Source organism: Gobio gobio, assembly GCF_949357685.1.
Source record: "Gobio gobio genome assembly, chromosome: 18".
Taxonomy (NCBI): Eukaryota; Metazoa; Chordata; class Actinopteri; order Cypriniformes; family Gobionidae; genus Gobio; species Gobio gobio.
The window spans coordinates 13832823-13857058 of NC_137111.1; the positions used below are offsets into that span (position 1 = coordinate 13832823).

The 24236-nt window shown below is 41.0% G+C and overlaps 1 protein-coding gene across 1 annotated transcript in view; it reads left to right on the forward strand.

Moving 5' to 3' along the window:
• mcph1 (microcephalin 1) overlaps positions 1 to 20951 on the forward strand; it is a 151796-nt gene extending 130845 nt beyond the window's left edge. Inside the window, exons 14-15 of the mRNA XM_079843157.1 lie at positions 6747 to 6984; positions 20850 to 20951. Coding sequence (XP_079699283.1) covers positions 6747 to 6984; positions 20850 to 20902 — 291 coding nt within the window. The 3' untranslated portion in view covers positions 20903 to 20951. The remainder of the gene's footprint in view (positions 1 to 6746; positions 6985 to 20849) is intronic.
• Positions 20952 to 24236: the final 3285 nt, after the last annotated feature.

A 24236-nucleotide genomic window follows, 5' to 3' on the forward strand; every position in this document is an offset into this window, starting at 1 on the left:
CCAGGGGTTCAACACTTAAAAATCTTCAGTTGACATTGTTTCATCAGATTCCTCTGTTTTTTAAGCTGGTTGGCACACTTGAAATTCTGCATCAGGCATATTTGTAAAACAGAGCAGATTGTCCTTTTCAACTGACCCATGGCAGTCATGGAGCACTCTCCAGAGTTTCCCCCCAGATTGCACTCAACAGTGCTATGAATGTGTGCTGTGCCAACAATCTGTCTTTTATCATGCACTATTGAGAGTGCATGGACACAGAGCTTAGTTTGTCTAGATTGAAACCCAGGGAGCTGAAATAAGCCTTTATCTGTATTACAGAACATGCAATTATCTGTAATCTTTGATGTTTTACCCCAATTAACTGAATACTGTGAGTGCCACCAGACCTTTGTCATGCACATGTACCCAGCGCAATGAAGTTGAAGATATTCATGCGCTGGAGGAGGCCTGTCGCAGCGTTGAGATGTAAGGTGGGCCAAGTGATATTCTTGTGTCCTCCACCCCACCCCCCATAACTGACTTCATAACAGGCTAAAAACATACCATTTTATAACAAAAGGGGCAGGTCTTGAAAGGGACTCTTTAACTATTAGAAAAGAGCATTTAACTAATAGGTTAATAACTTGTGTTCACTGATGGAGGGAATGAGGCATGGTGTCAAGTGATTGACACAAGGGGTCACTCTTGGGAGCCCCAAACACCATTTTCATTTTCAGAAAAGGCCAATGAAGTTGGCATGTAGAATTTGCATGTCTGGCCACTCCCCCGGACATACTGTTATAAAAGGAGGCCAGCCTGCTCTAAACATTCAGGTTTGTGCCAAGGAGCAGAAACAGCGTCTCTACCCTTGTCAATGTGGCCCTACAGGGCTTAGAATGGATGGGCAGCATGGGTCTTTAAGCAGAGGGCCATATCATTGTGCACAACATACTGTATTAACAATATTATGTCTAAAATATTTTTATTGAACTGTTACATAAAGTCAATATCACATTTGCAATCGTGCTGATAGGCTAATCGAGAAAACAGAACAGCTCACTTGTTCGTGTGATATCTTGTTTAAAAAGGAACTCATTAATAAGGGAATTTTTGCTCGCATAAGAATTTTGAGGCATTTTTATTAATTTTGGTGACAGATATGCTCCACACTCCTATTAATGTCCGGCTAATAGACTACTGAAACATGACACAGCCTACCATTTAAAGATTATTTCAGTTTGATGGAAATTTGTCATATAATTTAAATGTGTAAATATTAACAAAAGACTGAAAAAAAACTCAAATTGCAGAATAAACTGCTTAAATTTCCAGACTGAGTCAGCTTTCCTGTACTGTAGACTAAGTTTAAGCCCCGTTCATTCTACATGAATCCCAATAGACCATTTCAAGCACCGTGTGATTAGTTCACATCAGCATTTTGTGCTGCTTCATAAATGTATGCATTGCAAAAGATCATGTTGATAAATAGGTTTAGATAAATAGATTATTGTGCATTATGTCACAACGTGTTGTCTGCTGAGTTCAGTGTGAGCTGCGTGACAAAAAATCACTCGCCTGCAGAGTGAGAACTAGTCAAGTTAACGAGACTGTGTTGATCTATCATTAACAGCCCATAATGAGAATAAACACCAATATATTTATTGATATTTTGCTTGCTAGCATAACCGTGAAAGGCAGAAATCCTGATTGCGTTAATATAAGATTAATTATGAAGTACTCGTCTCCTCTAGTCTGCTTGGTTGACATAGACAACAGTTTAATAAACAGCAGAAAGGGAGCAAAACTTTACCAACAAAAACTGTCATGGAGTTTTTTGCAGATTCACCATAGACTGGAATGTAAAATGAATGTTGACATGATGGAGGAGCGATGGAAACTTGGAGCTCAGCCGGGGTGTGAGCGAGAAATGGAAACCCAAAATCTGGAGCAGCAGAGTCATTACAAAATGCATTTACTCTACCCATATACCAGTGTTTCTCAAACTTTTTCTGCCATTCCCCACTTTGGACGTAGGGAAGGGTTCCGAGCCCTACCTGTTCCCAATCGCCCCAACAAAATGGTAATTAGGTTTTAAGTTTACCTGTTAATATTTATTTTATTAACATCACATTTTTAACCTTTTCATGCATATGTTTAAAATATTCTAGCTGACCACCCCGCCCCATCCCCCCCACATTTTATTTATCAGAACTTTAATATATACAATATATAATATATATTTAATATAGACTGAGGGATCATGAATAACTACAAATAACTAATGTTAGGGAAATCTATATAGGCGTTTCTGTGAAGAATAGAGTAAACTTTATAGTTACTTACACTATGTGTATCTGATATGAATAAAACGTTGGCAAATTATTTTTGAATGGATTGTTATTCACATTCACCGTTCCCTGCTGGTGGAACGATCTTCCCACCTCCATCCGAATTGCAGAATCACTGACAGCATTCAAACGACAGCTGAAAAGCTTAAAAAAAAAACAAAAAAAAAACTTTCCTTTTCCTTATTTTCCTTCTATTTACCTCTACTTCTTCCCTGCCCTAGTGTGTGATGCTCTGTGCGATGTCCAAAACTTAGTACTTCAGGCACTTTCTGTGTTTTGCTGCCTCCTCCCTCATGATGGATCGCTTCCTGTACTCCTCAGTTGTAAGTCGCTTTGGATAAAAGCGTCTGCTAAATGCATAAATGTAATGTAAATGTTATTGCTGCTTCCAGTGACACCAGTGTGTATTTTACAAACTCTAAATGTATACTTATGTGTATTTAAATGTTTGAAACCTAAAATAAACATTATGTGGTTGAAAACAATGCATATGTCAAGTCACCTTCATTTATATAGTGCTTTTTACAACACGGATTGCTTCAAAGCAGCTTTATAGTGATAGCAGGAAATACATTTTGCTTTAGAAGAAAAGCTAAAGTAGGTTTTTATTATTATTATTATTATTATTATTATTATTATTATTATTATTATTATCAAGCACTGAGCGAGTGCTTTTATTATCAAGCACTGAGGCCGTAGCCCGGCCCGTGTCCGACATCAAAATATTCGGCGTGAGTCCGACTGAACCCTGTGTTTTTTTTTTTTTTTTTTTTTTTCCTCCCTATTACACATTGTTGCAGCCATTAAAATAGTTCAGGTTTGTTTTTAATGTCAAAGTAGTTATATTTCATTTTGTTTAGTTTCTTTATTAAGTTCATTTAGAAAAATGTTTGAAGCATTTTTTTTTTTGGTAAATTAAAGTTTTTGTTTTTTAAAGTAGCCTAACGACCAAGCGGCCAGCAGCCGACAGTGAGTTAACCACATTTTTGATCAATTTAGCCTCTCAAATCAACACTGGACTTGTCTTGCTTATAATAAAATCCATAGATATAAAACAAGCATCACAATGTTCATTTAAACGTTTAGCCTAAAAAAGGCATTTTTTACAAGCTGAGGCAGGCTGCTCGCAACGGCGCTCACAAACAAAACAGGCTAATCGAGAAAAAAAAAAACACAAAAAAACTTGTTTGTCTTAACTTACTCCTCTCTACAAAATGAATATTAATCCGATCTACAATTCCCGGCCCGCGCTATATGCACATTTAACGGAGTTCACGCCAACGAAAGCAACAGATATGAGCTGCATTATAGCCTATTCATCAGCTCATTTCAAGATCAAAGACCGCAATATGAGAGAGTGACCTAAGCACTGTTAAGAGCATTTAGTCTCATTTGTTTTAATGAAGATGATTGTGTTTTTGAGCATCTAAGACACAGCCTATTTTCAGTTTCACTTGCGGCAGTTTGCGTTGGCTTGCTTTACTCATTTGTGGCGATGCGTTGCATAGCGCCAGCCCCGTGCCACTCTAAACACTGTGCGAGCCGTCTTGGCAGTCGCGGTATCATGGTCTCATGTTGTTTCCACCAGCGCAGCGCAGCTCATCTCATCTCATCTCATCTCATCTCAGGTGCACGGAAATAAAAATCCGCTCAAAAGGGTAATAGAGATGTGCTCAAAAATTACCACATTTCCTCCCGTTTGTCGCGCCCCACTTGGCATGTCTCTATTCTATTCTATTCAGCGTTTGAGTAACGCTGCCATATACTGTATTCTGCCTGCTAGAGGGGCACCTGCTCAGGCCCCATAGCCACCCCACTGTGCACGTTCCTGTCCAGGAATTTTAATGTATTGCTGACTTCAGGGCACAACCTGACACTTTCATGAACATTTTTTAGAGCTGTCCAAAGTGTTAAGTTACATAATGTGCTTTTTGGAAGCACATATCTGTGAGAATTTTTTCAACTATGAGCTTTAATAAAATGTAAATACAGGTCTAGGCTTAGTGATGCCCATTTAGAAACTGTACTAAGGGTTCCAACTGGGACCTCTATCAGGGCAAATATGGCTCAGTGTGTGCAGAAGGTGTCTGGCAAGAAATAGAATGAAGTACAAATGTACAGGTGCTGGTCATATAATTAGAATATCATCAAAAAGTTGATTTATTTCACTAATTCCATACAAAAAGTGAAACTTGTATATTATATTCATTCATTACACACAGACTGATATATTTCAAATGTTTATTTATTTTAATTTTGATGATTATAACTGACAACTAAGGAAAATGCCAAATTCAGTATCTCAGAAAATTAGAATATTGTGAAAAGGTTCAATATTGAAGACACCTGGTGCCACACTCTAATCAGCTAATTAACTCAAAACCCCTGCAAAGGCCTTTAAATGGTCTCAGTCTAGTTCTGTAGGCTACACAATAATGGGGAAGACTGCTGACTTGACAGTTGTCCAAAAGACTACCATTGACACCTTGCACAAGGAGGGCAAGACACAAAAGGTAATTGCAAAAGAGGCTGGCTGTTCACAGATCTCTGTGTCCAAGCACATTAATAGAGAGGCAAAGGGAAGGTAAAGATGTGGTAGAAAAAAGTGTACAAGCAATAGGGATAACCACACCCTGGAGAGGATTGTGAAACAAAACCCATTCAAAAATGTGGGGGAGATTCACAAAGAGTGGACTGCAGCTGGAGTCAGTGCTTCAAGAACCACTACGCACAGACATATGCAAGACATGGGTTTCAGCTGTCGCATTCCTTGTGTCAAGCCACTCTTGAACAACAGACAGCGTCAGAAGCGTCTCGCCTGGGCTAAAGACAAAAAGGACTGGAATGCTGCTGAGTGGTCCCAAGTTATGTTCTCTGATGAAAGTACATTTTGCATTTCCTTTGGAAATCAGGGTCCCAGAGTCTGGAGGAAGAGAGGAGAGGCACACATTCCACGTTGCTTGAGGTCCATTGTAAAGTTTCCACAGTCAGTGATGGTTTGGGGTGCCATGTCATCTGCTGGTGTTGGTCCACTGTATTTTCTGAGGTCCAAGGAAGTTTTAGAGCACTTCATGGTTCCTGCTGCTGACCAACTTTATGGAGATGCAGATTTCATTTTCCAACAGGATTTGGCACCTGCACACACTGCCAAAGCAACCAGTACCTATTTTAAGGACCATGGGTATCCCTGTTCTTAATTGGCCAGCAAACTCGCCTGACCTTAACCCCATAGAAAATCTATGGGGTATTGTGAAGAGGAAGATGCGATATGCCAGACCCAACAATGCAGAAGAGCTGAAGGCCACTATCAGAGCAACCTGGGCTCTCATAACACCTGAGCAGTGCCACAGGCTGATCGATTCCATGCCACGCCGCATTGCTGCAGTAATTCAGGCAAAAGGATTTCTAAATATCCTTTCTTTGTATTGGTCTTGAGTAATATTCTAATTTTCTGAGATACTGAATTTGGGATTTTCCTTAGTTGTCAATTATAATCATCAAAATTAAAAGAAATAAACATTTGAAATACACTCACCTAAAGGATTATTAGGAACACCATACTAATAATGTGTTTGACCCCCTTTCGCCTTCAGAACTGCCTTAATTCTACGTGGCATTGATTCAACAAGGGGCTGAAAGCATTCTTTAGAAATGTTGGCCCATATTGATTGGATAGCATCTTGCAGTTGATGGAGATTTGTGGGATGCACATCCAGGGCACGAAGCTCCCGTTCCACCACATCCCAAAGATGCTCTATTGGGTTGAGATCTGGTGACTGTGGGGGCCATTTTAGTACAGTGAACTCATTGTCATGTTCAAGAAACCAATTTGAAATGATTCGAGCTTTGTGACATGGTGCATTATCCTGCTGGAAGTAGCCATCAGAGGATGGGTACATGGTGGTCATAAAGGGATGGACACGGTCAGAAACAATGCTAACAATGTTAGGCCGTGGCATTTAATCGATGCCCAATTGGCACTAAGGGACCTAAAGTGTGCCAAACATCCCCCACACCATTACACCACATTAGATAATTGCATTAATGAGAAATTGAACAGTGAGTGTATATCAGTCTGTGTGTAATGAATGAATATAATATACAAGTTTCACTTTTTGAACGGAATTAGTGAAATAAATCAACTTTTTGATGATATTCTAATTATATGACCAGCACCTGTATTTAGGGGTTGAATTTGTTAGTTCAGTGCAAGGATTGTTGATTTAAAAAAAAAAAAAAAACTACTGCATATAAAATGTATGACAAAAGTCATGTGATATGTAAAATGGCATTTAAAATAATTTAATTTTCAATTTAATTTAATGTCAGAGTTTGAGTCCCCTGGTATGTGGGCCCATGTTACCCATAATATTTAGAAAAAGAACATGGGTAGTAATAATATTTTCTCTCTTTTTGCAGATATGCCGACTGCAGCAGCACCTCTCTGCTGGGGAACATCAGCAGGACCTGTTCCAGAAGCAGCTGCCCATGTTTGTGTCTCCACACTCCCAGCCCCCCTGCAGCAGCCTAACAGAACTCATTCAGCTTTGTGGAGGAACTGTGTGCCGGAGTGTGCGGCAGGCCGGAATCTGTATTGGAGAGTATAATGGCAAGAAACCAGAGGGGAGCCAGAGTCTTTCTGAACAGTGGATTTTAGGTAAGATGGCCTATTGATGATAACGATGAGCAAGGAGTGATGTATTATCACCATAGCGCACCCTACACAAAATCCATGTGTGCAACAGGACATTGACAAGGGCTGAATATAACTATTGGCTTTGTTTAGAATGAAATACTAGCACACTGCTTACTGCATGTTACAATATAATATACTGAATAATGTTTTTTTAATAGTATGTGAAACAATATTAAAGTGGTTATATGTAAGATTTTTTTTAATCTCAAGGTGTACGTCCAGTATTACATGTGCGCGAGTGTAATGTTGCTGGCTGCAGTTCACTTAACGGCCACCAGTGTCACTATTAACAAGGGTTTCTGAATTCTACATATTGCTCCTTTAAAGTCCTAGCCTAGCCTACCAAACTCTCGTACATTTCATTTGTACAGAGAGTCTGGCCACTCTCCATTGACAAGCGTTAACTTCCTTGAAGGCGGGTACTCTGTTTAAGTTTAGAACTATTGGATCTGCCACTCTGGATCTGCCATAACAATCGCTAGCGTTTGGTTTTGACGTATGTCATCTCAAACTTGCACACGACATCAACGTCATTGTTCTCAGCCGTTCCCTCTGTTCACTGATTGGACCGATTAAAATTTGACCGGAGAAAACCAAAGAATATACCGCAATCCCAGACGGAGTACTGAAGGAAAATGAAAATTGAGCGGAAGTATGTAGGAGGGCGGAGCCAGGCTATTAAAGTCCCCCTGCAGTCAATAACTTTATCTCTTACTGTAACTCTTTCCAGCATTTTTTTTTTTAAGTTGCCAGTTAGCGGCAGCATTTTTTATCATTTTCATGGCCCTCAGAATATTTTGTTGTATTAATATCTGAACATGCAATAGATCCAAATAAAGAACAGACCCTCCGGTTTAAAAAAAAAAAAAAACTTTTATTCTAGCTTCATGCATTCTTTTTTAAAATACATTTCAACACTTGAATGTGGGTAAGTTTCATTTTAAAAAAGCAAAATTTCGAGCAAAAAGCTGAGAAAATCTTGTTTTTGTTAAAGACTATGTCTGGATTGGATTCAGAACGATGATCAAAACATAGATGGAGTAGATCAAGTCCATCAACTACCCCTAAAGCTTTCACAGTCTTATAGCTTGTCCTGGGTCTACATTTCATTTGGTAACACTAGGCAGTTTGGATTTATATGCTGTTTAATGTTGATGATCGTGTTATTTTACATTTGCATCTGCTTACATATGATATTGCTTGTTTCTGCTTCTTCTTTTTCTGTGTTTTGATCAGGAGATTCAGTACTCTTTCAGAAGATGTCATAATGCCCGCTACCATATATAACAATTAAAACAAGGAAAGCCCAAAATTTACGTCAGTGCCAGGGAGGGCGTTAAAACACATCTTTGATAATCAAAGTCACTGCTTCACAGTGTTAAACAGGAAAATAATGCAACAGAATTTGATTCGGCTGTACAGCCGCTCTGGAGAAAACGGTGATGTCATCTCGCTCATTTTAATTATCATACAGTGACAATGTGGGCAGATCAGTGATTTAGTTGATGTATTTAATTTAGTTTAGTAATTACATTTATTTGGATATTTTTTATTGGAAAATTTAGTGTCCCCAACTGAGCAAGCCAAGCCAAAGGCGACAGTGGCAAGGAACCAAAACTCCCTCAGGTGGCATAATGGAGAAAAATAAACCTTGGGAGAAACCAGGCCCAGTTCTCCTCTGGCCAATTGACCTATCGGTAAGCCCCTCCCCTCGAATGCAGATGAGCCAATAGCAGTTGAGTATCAGTTGCGCCGGGACCGGAACTCGGACATGTTTAGGTGTCAGCGCCATAGAGATGCATTGGAAAATCTGAAGCTCTCATCGGTTTGATGGTGTTTATGCTACAAAAATGCTCAAATGTCGTGCCTGAGGTACTGTAACACTGATTCCAGGTATCCTGAGAGGATTTTCTGTTTGTCATACTCTCGTTAAGTTACGATTAAAGTCCCTGCTAACATACAAACTGTAATAACTAACTGTTCTCACGTCATGCAACACTGTAACGTTAGGTCAAAAACACGAAGGTCTACATTTCAGTGCCTCTCCATATTAAACTGGTTATATGTAAATTAATTTAATTTTAGATATGTTTAAGGTCTACATTTATCTGTCCTACTAAGGAGGACTCCTATTTTGATGGGTATTATAGTCTACGGGTGGTGAAAGGAAGAGCTTGCACGCAGTTTATCGGAGTGGTTTTGCAGATCATACAAAGTTTACCAGTTATTAACTGCACCCTCGAAAAGGCATACGGTCTGTGAATATGTTTGTTTACTGTTAGTTTTATGAGTGTTTTTGTGTAGTTTGCTGTGAATGTTAATGGTAATGCAATGGAGAGAGCAACGGTGAGAGAGAGTTTGTGACGTTAGTGCGCACTTCTTATGCTTTGTTTGTTCAGCTCTTACGATTATTTTTTTGGAGTGAAAAAGGACATAATAAACTTGATAAACCATCAGAAAAGTCTGCCCATCCTTCGGACGGGATATACGCTACATTCGGTGTCCAAAAACATCTTGGGATATGGTTTTCACACTGACGCCTGTCATTGTAAGATATAGCAACTCTGTTTGTTTGTCCGAGTTAGCAACAGTAACAAACAGTGTATGATTATTATTCTGGCAACTTTACAGGTCAGAGGTCATATTAGATCAAAAAATAACAGGAAGAGTGAATTAAGTTGCCCTGATTCTATGGGGGTGCTTGAGGATGCCAAGCACACTCAAACGAAAGCAAAAGCACCCTCAGTTGATACTGTAATATGATATTGACGAAACAGATTTGTAGCTAATCAAACAAGCAACACTTGAACAACTATCACAAAATTTTAATCCCTCTTATTTTGTTAAAGTGAATTACATCTTGCCTATTCTACAAAGGATATGTAATAAGCAGAACTGTACATGTATGCTACCTTTAAGTAGCATCAAATAATCTGTATAAATAAACAAAAATGCCATGTCAGATGCTGTTTCTGTTCCATCTTTGCAAAGTAAAGATGGTTTTTGTTGATGTTTTATTTAGATATGCATACCATTTATTTATTTATTTTTCTTAAAAAAAAAAAAACGATCCACTTTCAATATCCAAAATACTAAATATTGGTCTTCAGGAACAAATATCTGATCAGTGATGTCTTGATCAGTGCCCCAGTAAAAGTATTAAGGATTATTATTGTTATTATAAAGACCCACAATGCTATGTGAAAACCAGGGAGCATTGATGCTCCCTTAACAAAGTTCTGATGCGCGAAACATAAATCATGAGAGCCAACTCGAAAAAAAGCATTTAAATTTAATTCAGCATAAAAATACCTCGATAGACAGGTAAAGAACATAATCTAGCTAACATTTATAATTACAGCTGAAATGTTGCAGACATATGTAACAATAAAGTATTTACCATAATGTTCTTATAAATGTTATGCTATTTTAAAATAACAAAGGACACCGTGAGCTGCTGCCGGATAAGTGCACAATCTAAGTTGTCTTTAACATGAGATGCTTCAAATTAAATCATAAACCTACTGCCCTGTCAGAGGGTTGTGCGTTTTTCCTCAGCGCACAGCTTGCATCTTGCAGTTGTATACTTTACTGTAAATGTTACAAATTCATGCAAGTATTTCCATTTTGCATCAAGGATTATCCTGACAGCAAGCAAGTCTACATCTAACTTTGCAGACTTCAATGAACAAGTGCCAATCCGTGCATGCATGTCAAATAGGGGCCGGGCACTAAAGGTGCGTAGGCACCAATTGTATCTGTTAGTCATCGTCGTCTTCTGCTACTTCTGCTTTTAAGTCTATGGCAACCCATAGAACCGTATAAGAAAAATTTGAGATTTGCCACATAGATAGAGGATAGACTAACATTAACGACAGCAATTTTAGGGAGACTAACCAAATCCCACTCGTCTCCAACTGTCCAAAGTTGCCCTTTGTTTATGTTAATAACTTTTGAACCGTAAGAGCTAGAAACCTTTTCCTTTTTGATTCCTTGGATCAAAACAATTAAATTCCATCATGAACTTTTGTCCGCCATTTTGAACTATATGTTCGATGTTCATGAAAATTGAAACAGGTCATCTTCAGACTATGCCAATATAAGTTGATTAGTCAAACCATTTTTGAATAACTCCCAAACAAATTCTACAAAGAGCATGCCAATGTTGACATGAGACTAGGGTTGGGTACCGAAATCCGGTTCCAATATGGCACCGGTACTTATATAACCGGTATGTACCGGACCGAATCAGAACGCAGATTTCGGTTCCTCATTTCGGTGCCAAAATTCAAACGTGCTTTCGCGCTTTGGCTGGCACCATCACAACTCATGACAACTATTCAGTGTTTTCAACGACATCATGTTTATTTCAGGTTTCAGACATTTAAATGCTCATAAGTAGGCTAACGTTACTAGCAAAAAAACACACACTGATGTCTATGAAAGCGGCAATGACAATCCTTTCAGACGGTTATAATTTGACTAACGTTACATGTTTTATTCACATCAGATACATGCACATTATATAGAAACTATATCGTTTACTCTATTCTTCTTTCAGTTCACTGGTCACTTACTTTCATGTATTTCGTAAGACGAGAATGCACTCAAGTGTTGTAAATCCGACAGATCCGATTCTGAGGCGCAAACTAACATGGTGCCGCCCATTGCGCTTTATAGATCAACTAACACACATTCACTCACACATTTGAACATCAGATAGTTCTTGACACAGTTAAGAAGTTTGTGAATATTTTGAATAAAAAGAAAAAACGAAATAAACCCAATACAGCTGAGCTGTCAGCGCTATTGCGGCTGCTGTGTGTCATGTGAGAAACATGACGCGTCGTCATGGAAACATTAAGGCGATGCGTTCTAAAATATTTAGCCAGAGAATATGATCATATTTCAAAATAAAGCTGAAGCTCGAAGCTGGTTAGTAGCATACCAAGAATACAGACTAGGCCTACTGCTGTTTTTACTGTTATTTAGAGTTATATTAGGCTTGTTGTAGTTGGGTTAGGTGGCTTAGGTTTTACTGTGAATTTGTAAATAAGTCAATTATAATTTGTAAATAAGTAAATTGTTTTGTATTTATTTATATTCATACATTTAAGTATACATTAAACTTTTAATAAATGGTTCAATTTAAATAAAAAATAAATAAATAAAAAGCCATTTAAAGTCATCCACCTTGTTTTGTGGCCTTTTTTTTTTTTTAAAGTATCGGTTTGGCACCGGAATCGAAAAAAACCCAAACGATACCCAACCCTACATGAGACTATAGATGTGTCTCATCTCGAAAGGCTGCGTCTTCCAGAGGTCGCATTTGAAGGCTACATGCGTCATCAAGGCTGCCTCATTTCAGAAAAGTAAGTAGGAGACTCCGAATGCGACCTTCAAATGCGCCCTACTTTCACAGGAATTTGGAGTGTGCATGAGGTGCATCTTTCGCTGCTGCAAATAACCCACAATTCTTTGCATCGCCATTAACGACGTCATGTTTTTTAAAATATTATTTGAAAAAATGCAGACGCCGGCAGATATAAATGCAAGTGATGATGTTGTGGAGTGCAATAAGTGAGGAGACGAGACGGTCAGCTTTTCCTATCACTGCTATGCCGACGACACTCAACTCTACTTCTCATTTCAACCAGATGATCCCACGGTTGGTGTTCGTATCGCTGTCTGCCTAACAGACATTTCTGCCTGGATGAAGGAACATCACCTGCAACTCAACCTTGCAAAGACAGAACTGCTTGTGGTCTCAGCCAACCCAGCACTTAGATTAGATTAGATTAGATTAGATTCAACTTTATTGTCATTACACAAGTACAAGTACAAGGCAACGAAATGCAGTTTAGGTCTAACCAGAAGTGCAATAGCAGCAAGTGCAGGATATACAACGTTTGCATAAGTGCAGGACATGGATATGTACTGAGTATATATAAATATGTCTATAAATAGAGAGATGGTTATTACTATAAACAGAATTTACAGGTGAATATGTACAGTGAATAATATACAGATGGTTAATACTATAAACAGAATTTACAGGTGGATATGTACTATGAATATAATATAATATACAGATGGCTATTACTATAAACAGAATTTTACAGATAGAGGTATACAATGATATGTTAGGCTAAAATGAGGAATATGGCAGTGGATTAAGGTAGTGCAATAAATTATGGACAGAAGCTATCCGAAAAAAAAAGTGTAAAAGTGTCTCCATTCAGCTAGGATCATCAACCATAACTCTGTCCAGGACAGCCAAGAACCTTGGAGTTGTGATTGATGATCAGCTAAAATTCACTGACCACATTACTGCAAAAACCCGGTCCTGCAGATTTGCGTTGTACAACATTAGGAAGATTAGACCCTTCCTATCAGAGCAGGCCACACAACTCCTGGTCCAAGCTCTTGTTCTCTCCAGACTGGACTACTGTAATACTCTTCTAGCGGGCCTTCCGGCATGCACTATCAAACCCTTGCAACTGATCCATAATGCAGCGGTGAGGGTGGTCTTTAACGAGCCAAAGAGACAGCACGTCACCCCTCTCTTCATCAGTCTTCACTGGCTACCAATAGCCGCTCGCATCAAATTCAAGGCACTGGTGCTCGCCTACAAAGCAACCACTGGCTCTGCACCAATATACCTAAACTCGCTTGTTCAGACTTACACATCCTCCAGGAGCTTACGTTCTGCCAGTGAACGATGCCTTGTGGTGCCATACCAAAGAGGCATGAAATCTCTCTCACTGACCTTTTCCTGGACCGCCCCTACCTGGTAGAATGACCTGCCTCAATTCTCAATTTCTCAATTTGTGTGGCCGAGTCTGTAGCCATTTTCAAAAAACATCTAAAGAAACATCTCTTCCAGCAGCACCTGACCAATCAAGAATAGCACTTATCATTCTATTAATTTTCTGACTGTCTAATTTATAAAAAAAAAATTTTTTTAAAACGTCTAACTAAAAAACTAAGACTCTTCTGTCCTGTGTGTTCTGTGCTAGATTAACTGAGACTTGTTACAGCACTTGCATACTGTTGCCCTTGACTGTCCTAGTTGCTTCTATTGCTCTCATTTGTAAGTCGCTTTGGATAAAAGCGTCTGCTAAATGACTAAATGTAAATGTACTCTCCACTTCATATATCAATCACAACTGTACAGCGAGTGAGATCAATAACAACAACACAACGTTAACCCGTCATATCAGAACCTCTCTCCCTTAAAGGTACAGTCCCTTGGTGAATGTCTCTTACAGTCTTCTTTGTGGGTCAACAGTCCCTATAAAAGTCAACATGTAGGGGGGTAGACCAGGTGACCACTCCGGCTGCGTTTAACAGGAGAGGGGCAAAGGGAAAGGGGCGGGGCAGTGCCAGGGGCAGGGGTCGAGGCTGCCGCAGGGGGGTGCCCTCGCCATGGGGGCTGGGCCAGCTGAAGCGGTCTATAGCCACCCGCTCAGGCCTGCCCCCCATATCCACAACGAAGTTCTTAGATCCTCCGACCAGGACACGTAAAGGCCCATCGTAGGGGCGCCGCAGCAGGGTACGATGGCCATCGTGGTGGATGAAGACATACTTGGTCATACATACTCTGTAAATCCTTGGGCACGTAGGTCTGGGGGAGGCCATGGTGAGACGTTGGAATGGAAACAAAAGCGCCGGCAATGTCCCAGGACACAGTACGATGGGAGGCAACTGACCACAGGGCCGTGGCCTCTGGAAGAACCCCCCCCCATACCCCCACCCCCCCGGGACGCATGGAGCCTGGCCGTACACCAGCTCGGCCGATGAGGCTTGAAGATCTTCCTTTGGGGGCGGAGCGAAAACCAAGTATAACCCATGGGAGGCGGTCAGCCCAGTTGTTGCCCGCAAGGCTGGCCCTGAGTGCGGCCTTCATGTCATGATGAAACCGTTCGCAAAGTCTGTTGCTCTGTGGGTTATAGGCTGTGGTACGGTGGACCTTCAACCCCAGGACCTCGGCGACTGCCATCCAAAGCTCCGATGTAAACTGCGGAAAGGTCGGACGGTGTGCCAAAACGGGCCACCCAAGCCGTGGGGCGCGGTTGGCTAGTGGAGACATCGCAGAGGAGTGTCCGTGGCCATGCAAAACACCACATCTTCTATGAGCAGTGCCATGGGGGCCGTCCTGTAGGCTTGCACCTCAAAGTCTGCAGTCTGATCCTCAGCCATGGCTGCGTAGTCGAGTGCTGAATGTCAGTGGTGTACTCGGAGATGGCAGAGAACTGGCGCTGCTATCGACCAGACCATGGCTCCGAAGACTATGGCCCTGACAAACGTCAGCGGCTTGTGATCAACGAAAGCCGTGAACCGCCGGCCCTCCAACAGAAAACGGAAATGACGTGTGGCGAAGAAAAGACCCAGGAGCTCCCTGTCGAAGGTGCTGTATTTACTCTCATTGCCACAGTTTCCTGCTGAAAAAGGCCAGCGGCTGCCAGGCTCCACCCATCCACTTGTTCACACACAGCCCCCACAACATAATCAGAGGTGTCCGTAGTAGGAGCAACTGGGGTGGTCAGAGACGGGTGCGCCAGCAGAGCAGCGTTGGCCAGGGTGGTTTTGGCAGCATCAAAAGCATCAGTCATCCCTGGGGACCAATCCAACACATCCGCTGGCCTTCCACATTTACATTTACATTTAGTCATTTAGCAGACGCTTTTATCCAAAGCGACTTACAAATGAGAGCAAAAGAAGCAACTAGAACAGTCAAGGGCAACAGTATGCAAGTGCTGTAGCAAGTCTCAGTTAATCTAGCTCAGAACACACAGGACTTTTTTTTATATATATTTTTTTTTTTTATAAATTAGACAGACAGAAAATGAATAGAATGATAAGTGCTATTCTTGATTGGTCAGGTGCTGCTGGAAGAGATGTGTCTTTAGGTGTTTTTTGAAAATGGCTACAGACTCGGCCGCACGAATTGAGATAGGCAGGTCATTCCACCAGGTGGGAACAGCCCAGGAAAAGCTCCGTGAGAGCGATTTCATGCCTCTCTGGTATGGCACCACAAGGCGTCGTTCACTAGCAGAACGTAAGTTCCTGGAGGGTGTGTAGGTCTGAACGAGCGAGTTTAGGTATATTGGTGCAGAGCCAGTGGTTGCTTTGAAAGCGAGCACCAGTGCCTTGAATTTGATGCGAGCAGCTATTGGCAGCCAGTGCAGACTGATGAAGAGAGGCGTGACGTGCGCTCTCTTCGGCTCATTAAAGACCAACCTCGCCGCTGCATTCTGGATCAGTTGCAAGGGTTTGATAGTGCATGCCGGAAGGCCCGCTAGAAGAGCATTACAGTTGTCCAGTCTGGAGAGAACAAGAGCTTGGACCAGTAGTTGTGTGGCATGCTCTGATAGGAAGGGTCTAATCTTCCTAATGTTGTATAATGCAAATCTACAGGATCGGGTTTTTGCAGTAATGTGGTCAGTGAATTTTAGCTGATCATCAATCACAACCCCAAGGTTCCTGGCTGTCCTGGATGGAGTTATGGTTGATGAACCTAGCTGAATGGAGAGATTCAGCTAGGTTCCAACCCGCAAAGCATCATACAAGGGTCAAATGAAACGGTTGTAGAAGTTCACCATGCCCAGAAACTCCAGCAGGGACTTCACAGTGTGTGGGCATGGGAAACTGGCTATGGCGTCCACCTTGGCAGGGAGGGGGATGGCCCCCTGCGGGTGATGTGGTGGCCGAGGAAAGTGATGGACGATGGACTCGCACTTGGGCGGGTTGATGATGAGACCATGCTCACTGAGCCGGCCGAACAACTGCCGGAGATGCACCTGGTGGTCGTCTGTGGACGCGCTGGCCACGAGAATGTCCAAATAAACAAACAGGAAAGGCATGTCCCGCAGCACAGAATCCATGAGCCGGTGAAACGTCTGCGCCCTCCCCCCTTGAGGCCGAAAGGCATCCGAAAAGGCCAAATGGTGTGATGACTGCTGTCTTGTGGACATCATGTGGGCGGACAGGCACCTGGTGGTAACCGTGTACCAAGTCCACCTTTGAAAAGATGGTGGTGCTGGCTAGGTGGGCGGAGAAGTCCTGTATGTGCGGCACTGGGTATCGGGGGTGGTGGCATTGTTCAGGCGACGGAAATCACCACAGGGACGTCAACCGCCATCAGCTTTGGTCACCATGTGCAGGGGGGAAGACCACGGGCTGTTGGAGCGGCGCATGATGCCAAGGTGCTCCATGGTGGCAAACTCCTCCCTGGCGATCGCGAGCTTGGCAGAGTGCATAGACTGGGGGGCCAACGGTGGTGATGTAGTGCTCCACGCCATGCTTAGCCACCGCCGATGAAAACGGGGGCGTGATGTCAGGGAACTCAGCCAGCAGGCATTGGTCCCCGGTGGCAAGCGTGTTCGACAGACTAAGCGCCCCCTCCCCTCCCACCATGCAGGGGTACAAAGCAAAAGATAGGGCGTCGATCAGGCGGCAGTTTGTAACATCCATCAACAATCTGTAAGCGCAGAGGAAATCCGCCCCCAGGAGAGACATAGGCACGGCGGCCATGACGAAGTCCCAGCCGAAACGCCACCCGCCGAAACACACTTCCACATACCTCGTGCCATAAGTACGAATGGGTGTGCCGTTGGCGGCGTCCATCTGGGGCCATTTCCGCTAGCCATGGTGTCCACAGGCTTCGCCGGCAGGATGCTGCGCTGAGTCCCAGATCGACCAGCAGCCGCTGGCCGGACAAGGTGCCAGTGATGAATAACAGCTTGCAGTCACGCTTGGCTTTTCCCTGGGCTCCAAAACTGCAAGGCTGGCGACACTGCTTGGCCTTGGCCCCAAACCTGGAATGGTAGTAACACCACCCATCCTCACACTGTCGGCGGGCCGTCACAGCAGCTGCGGTGTCTGGGTCGTCCACCAGGGATGGAAGCGGGGCAGAAATGTGCCGTGGGGGCAGCAGCTGGCGGTTGGCGAGTTGGCGAGGAAAATCCTGTCTGCCTCCACAGCCAGCGCCCGGTAGTCTCTGGAGGAAAGAAGGGGGGAACTGGCCAGTGCTGTGTGCATGGGAGCTGGAAGCTGCAGCAGAAAAATGTGGGCGAAGAGGTATGAGGGATCTGTCGAGCCCAGCACAGCCAGCATCCTCTCCATTAACTCGGACGGCTTGCTATCGCCAAGGCCATTCAAGGACAGCAGGCGGTCTGCTTTCTCCAGGTCCGACAGTTCAAAGAGGCTCAACAGGAATGTTTTGAGTGCTCCGTACTTGCCGTCAGCCAGAGGAGCCTCTAACAGCGTCATAGCCCTGGCTGTCATCGAGGCATTTAAGGCCGCTACCACATGGAAATACTTTGTAACGTCCTGTGTTATTCCTCTCAGCTGGAACTGGGCTTCGATGTGTTGAAACCACGGCAGTGGATTGTGCTGCCAAAAGTCTGGTAACTTGATGGTGGCCGCATCGTGCCAACATTAGCCATGCCGCTAACAGCGGCCGGTGCTGCAGCACCAACATTTTCACCACCGTCGTTGTGACATAATTCAGTCATATCCAACTCGCATCGGGGTCACCAATGTGGAGTGCAATAAGTGAGGAGACAAGAGACATACGTAGAGTCAGCTTAGTTCAAAAGTGTGCAGATGAGGAGAAATATTGATAGATTCTCATTTGTCTGTGTCAAATTTCTATACAGAGAAGTGTTATTTCAATCTGTTGTGTTTTCAGTTCATACTGGCAGCCAGAGGGCGCTCCGTGCACATGTAGTCAATATATAGCACGCATGAAGAAGATACCTTGTGACATAAACAGCTTCCAGAAATCGCTATAACATGCAGATAGACACATTTGAAGATAATAAACACACAATCACGACAATATATGGCTTATCTGTGTTATTTATACCATGTTGGCTTGGCTATTTATAACATTTGACTTGTGATATAATACATTTTAATAAATTGGTGTAATAAATCATAAATTATGGTTTAATAAATCAGAAATTGTTGTGGCAGTTAATACAGATAATATGTTTTAAGTTATCTGGTCTACCTTTATGAAGCAACTCTGCACTGTGCCCAAGCAGAATTTCCCCTAGGGGGCAATAAAGTTTACTAACTAACTAACTAAATTTTTACTTATCTAGTAAATTAATCTTGATTTAAGAATTTTAAATATTTGGACTGGAAACAAGAAAAAATACCAAATAAGAAGAGCATTTTTTTGCAGTGTAGTCAAATCTTTTGATGATTTAAAATATAATAGGCCTTTGTTGACTACATTCCAAATAAAATAAACTACAAAAAAATATATTTCCTTTGCTCTGTTGCTCTCTGTCACAGGCCTACCTGAAGCTATGCAGCTCATTAATGCGGGCTATTATGTCCTTTGTTATCTCAGGTGCTATCTCATCATTATTCATTAGATATCACGCCTCCTCGCATATTGGCTTTGTGAAGAGAAACTGATACCGCATCCTTCACAGGATGTGTCCTCCGGAGGACGCAGCCTTCGAAATTAAATGAAAAGAGACACTGCTTGTATCTCTGAACATAGATATAGATACCATTTTTGCCATAGTCGGTTGAACTTCCTGTCCGGCATTTAAATTTTCTTTTAAAACGTACTTTTTCAAACTCCTAGGATGTGTTTCCCTTTCGCTTTTAGACACACTAAATATTCAACTATATTACTGATCTACTTGCATTGACACTATATGATAATTGAACTAAGCTGGATGACATCACTGTTTTCTCCAGAGCGGCTGTACAGCCCAATCAAAATCTGTTGCATTACTTTCCTGTAATACAAACATCAGTGTCCACAAGACCGAAGGAAGTTAGCGAGTGAAGGGCATGAACATTTGGTGGAACGCAGCCCTAGACTGTTGCTCCAATTTTTAAAAGAGTCCAATCATCTTTAGACCATGCCAGCGAAAAGTTATGGATTTTGTGTCGATGGATAAAACCGTTTTTGTATGCATCAATTAATTTGATCACCATTATGCCAAACGGCATCTAAGGATGTATCTCATGCAACATTTTACTTATTGACACCAAACTGTGTGTGTTTGTCACCAAACTGACCATGTCATATCGATTTGGTGTCAGTGCCACTTATTGGTTAAAAGTAATAAGCAATTAAAATGAATTAATTGCTATTTATGGGCTTTTAACCATTTTGCTTAAAATTATCTGCAAATGTCTTTAATGATTTTTGCTGCTGGTCTTGATACTTGCCTTAATTTTTAGCTCCTCATTCTGCCTCTGTGGTGCATGGACAACATTGCTGCTTGCAGTTATAATTCTAAAATATTTTGCTAACATATTTAGCATTCAAATGTGTAAGCACTTCAAATCTCTTCCTCCGATTACAACAGCACCATAAACTGCAGTGTATGTTGTTGCCAGTTAGAGCAATATTTACACTTTTTTTTATTTAAAGCCAGACAGACATAGTTTGTTCAGTGTAAACCACTGATTTAAAAAAAATCCCCCACTAAACTGAAAACATAGCGAACCGTGACTTAAAAACCGAGGTACATTCTGAGTGAGTGAGTGAGTGTGAGTGTGAGTGTGTGTGTGTGTGTGTGTGTGTGTGTGTGTGTGTGTGTGTGTGTGTGTGTGTGTGTGTGTGTGTGTGTGTGTGTGTGTGTGTGTGTGTGTGTGTGTGTGTGTGTGTGTGTGTGTGTGTGTGTGTGTGTGTGTGTGTGTGTGTGTGTGTGTGTGTGTGTGTGTGTGTCTATTTTTATAAAGTAGTAGCCTGTAGTTAGGTCAGGTACAGATGTTTTAAACTGATTAAACAAGAGATCATTTCAAGCCATCCTTATTTTATATAACACTGTTTTTATTCTTTTCAGACTGTCTCACCCATCTCACACTACTCCCATATAAAAATTATGTCTTGGAATGAAGATCCCTGGAATTTGATACACCTGTAGTTGTAGAAATTGGCTGAGACTTTATTATTATTATTTGTAATCTGTGAAGCTACTGTTATTAAATATTTGTTGTATTTTGTGTTTTTGGCAACTTAAAGGGATAGTTCACCCAAAAATGAAACTTCTGTTATCATTTACTCACCCTCATGATGTTCCAAACCTGTATGAGTTTCTTTCTTCTGCTGAACACAAAAGAAGATATTTGGAAGAATGTTTGTAACAAAGCAGATAGAGCTACCATTGACTACCATAGTATTTTTTTCCCAACTATGGTAGTTAATGGTTGCTCTATCTGCTTGGTTACAAACATTCTTCCAAATATCTTCTTTTGTGGTCAGCAGAAGAAAGAAACTCATACAGGTTTAGAACATCATGAGGGTGAATAAATGATGACAGAATTTTCATTTTTGGGTGAACTAACCCTTTAAGTAGTGCAGTGTTTTGTCACTGTCTTTTTAGATGTCTAATGTTGTGTTTATTTGTAACAAGCATTTTAATAAAACTCTTGACTGTAGAAGCTGATAACATCTTTAATGCTGAAAACAATTCAATGCAAAGAGAGTAAAGAGTACATGTTTGCCTGAATTTACCATGGTTGCAAAACTAACAAGGCATTGTTGAAAATAAAAATCGGACAAAGTTGACTGTGTCTTGTCTAATGTTGTCAAAGTTGACTGCCAAATACTTGTCTAACTTGTCAGTGAGGATGCTACAATGTTCTTGTTTTTTTTTTTTTTTGCCTTCCTGGCCATGTAAAGAATGCTTAGATGGTGTATAGCAGTGGTATTCAAATGGCGGTCCATCTGGACAGAGGGACATAATTCCTCCATTTTACTGTTTCTACAGATTAAAATGAGCAGCGTGTCAAAACAACAGAGTGGTTCACACCACAAGCGTTCAGGGTTGTTAACGATAATTATCTTTCTGTGCCACATCCTCCAATTTTTTTAATCCATTTTAGAACTAAACACAATTCCATTTTGTGTTACATCTCTACCGCTATAGACGTAAAGGGCCACATTAAGAGCTGCAGATGACGCGGTTATTTTAACAACAGTTGCAGAAACGCTGCAGAAAATGCAGAATATACAATTATTTTTATCTTTTATACAGATGTCTCTGACCTTTTAACCAAAGCAGAGTTGTGACGAATTGACGTGTGGCGCCTTTAGACGTTTCGTTTTTTTCCATACATTTAGCATTTTTAATCAGCATATTAAGAGCATTTTATAATATAAAATGTTATCATTTTGAAAATTTAGAGGTGGCAAGTGAAGACAAAAAACTTTGAAATTACTTTGTTAACTTTGTTTTGTGCTTATGTTGAGAGTTTTGATTATTAGACAGAGAGAGATAGAGGCGACTATGTGTCAGAATTTGATTGATTTATGGCCCTAATTAACATTCAGTTTTTCACATACATTTGAACTTTGAGATGTTTAAAACATTAAAAACGATGCCATTAAATACGAATGCATGGCATTCACGCGTTTCAAGATGAAAACATGTAAAAACAAGTTAAAGGTTTTTCTTTCACATAAAACTTTGTAAAAAGTCAATATTCAATCATTTAAAATGTTTTCATAAAAGTAGTTATTAAGCTATACCACCTGTCAAAATGTATGATTGATGGTGACCTCTGACCTTTGTCTTTGAAGTTTTTGACCTCTAACCCTGGGCCCCCTCCCCTAGGCATCAACCTTTGACCTTGAGTTATGGTTATGAATGGGTTATTGTTATGAGATGTGTTGTCCTTTGACCATCTGTGATTGATCAGCCCTCCGGCAGGGAAATGCCGATGTTGACCTTTGTATGTCCAAATTGGATATGGATAATTTTGTGTTAGGGCCGGGGTAATTTGAAGGTCAAGGGGTCGCGGATGTGCAGACAATGTGACAGATTCCGCATTCCATCAGAGTTGTATATAAACAGAGATTCCATTCTGATATGAAATATGTTGACAGTGGCTGTTTTTAAAAATAAACAGAATTTGTTAAATTTCATTTGTTTTAAAAAAGATTGCACATATGAAGGTGTTTGACGCCCCAAAATTGTTCTTATTTAGTCACCATACTGGTCCTAAACAAGCATTAATCATAGCTTCAGGCTATGGGGGTGATAAGGCGATTTACAGACCAAATGTTCCTCTGCGGGCAATGACACAGCATAAGTAAAGTTTGTCTTGAGTGAAATTTAAATTTTACTCGTCTTATGTCTAAGCATGATCTTACTTTAAACTTTAAATAATAACTGGTCATATCTTATACTACTATAATATTTGACATTTTGTGGTAGCCGCGATCTAGGATTGCACGTATAAGTTGTATATACTTTTCTTGTGTCTTCCAAACTGGCCTTTATCAGTGTGGAAACATACCCTTTACTGATAATATACTATCGGTTATCTACTCAAAAATACGTAGAATTTTGAAAATGTAACCAAATGTTAATTGATGAGACAGTTTGTCTCTAGGCCAGCATGAACAGACTTTGGAGAGAGCTGCAAGCAGGGAGAATGCCCTTTGACCCCAACGATTTTGCAGGGTGTTAAAGACCCTACAAGGTAGTCATTAATTTCAATTGTTATTCACAAAACACCATATTTCAATTGAGTGAATCTTTAACATTTAAAATTGGGGTTTTAAAATCTTACAATTAATTTTTAAGATGGTACATGTCTCATGGATCTACAGGGAGTGCAGAATTATTAGGCACGTTGATTTTCTGATCATATTTTTTTTCCAGGCACATTTGACCAATTCCAAACCACAGTAATCCTAATAACTACTATTGATTTAGTATTTAATAATGTATAAATGATATATAATTGTTCATGAAGGCTGGAAATGAAAATCACCTTATATTCAGGTGTGCAGAATTATTAGGCATGTTTTCTTTTACAGATAAATTGAGCCAAAAAAGAGATTTAACCCCCACTAGATAAGAATCACAAGTTGAAGTGTTGTAAAATACATGAAGAAGGTTTTTTTATAGGCTTTATGGACAGATAGGTTGAGAGTGACTCTTGAAGGACCAGCACCACATCCTCTTCCACCACTGTTTGAAGAATTCATCTTCCAGAATCTGGCAGTACGTTTTGGGAGTTCATTTTTTAGTCCATCTCTGCAAAACGGACTTCAGGATGGACTAAAATGAACTCCCAAAACGTACTGCCAGATTCTGGAAGATGAATTCTTCAAACAGTGGTACTAGAGGATGTGGTGCAGGTCCTTCAAGAGTCACTCTCAACCTATCTGTCCATAAAGCCTATAAAAAAACCTTCTTCATGTATTTTACAACACTTCA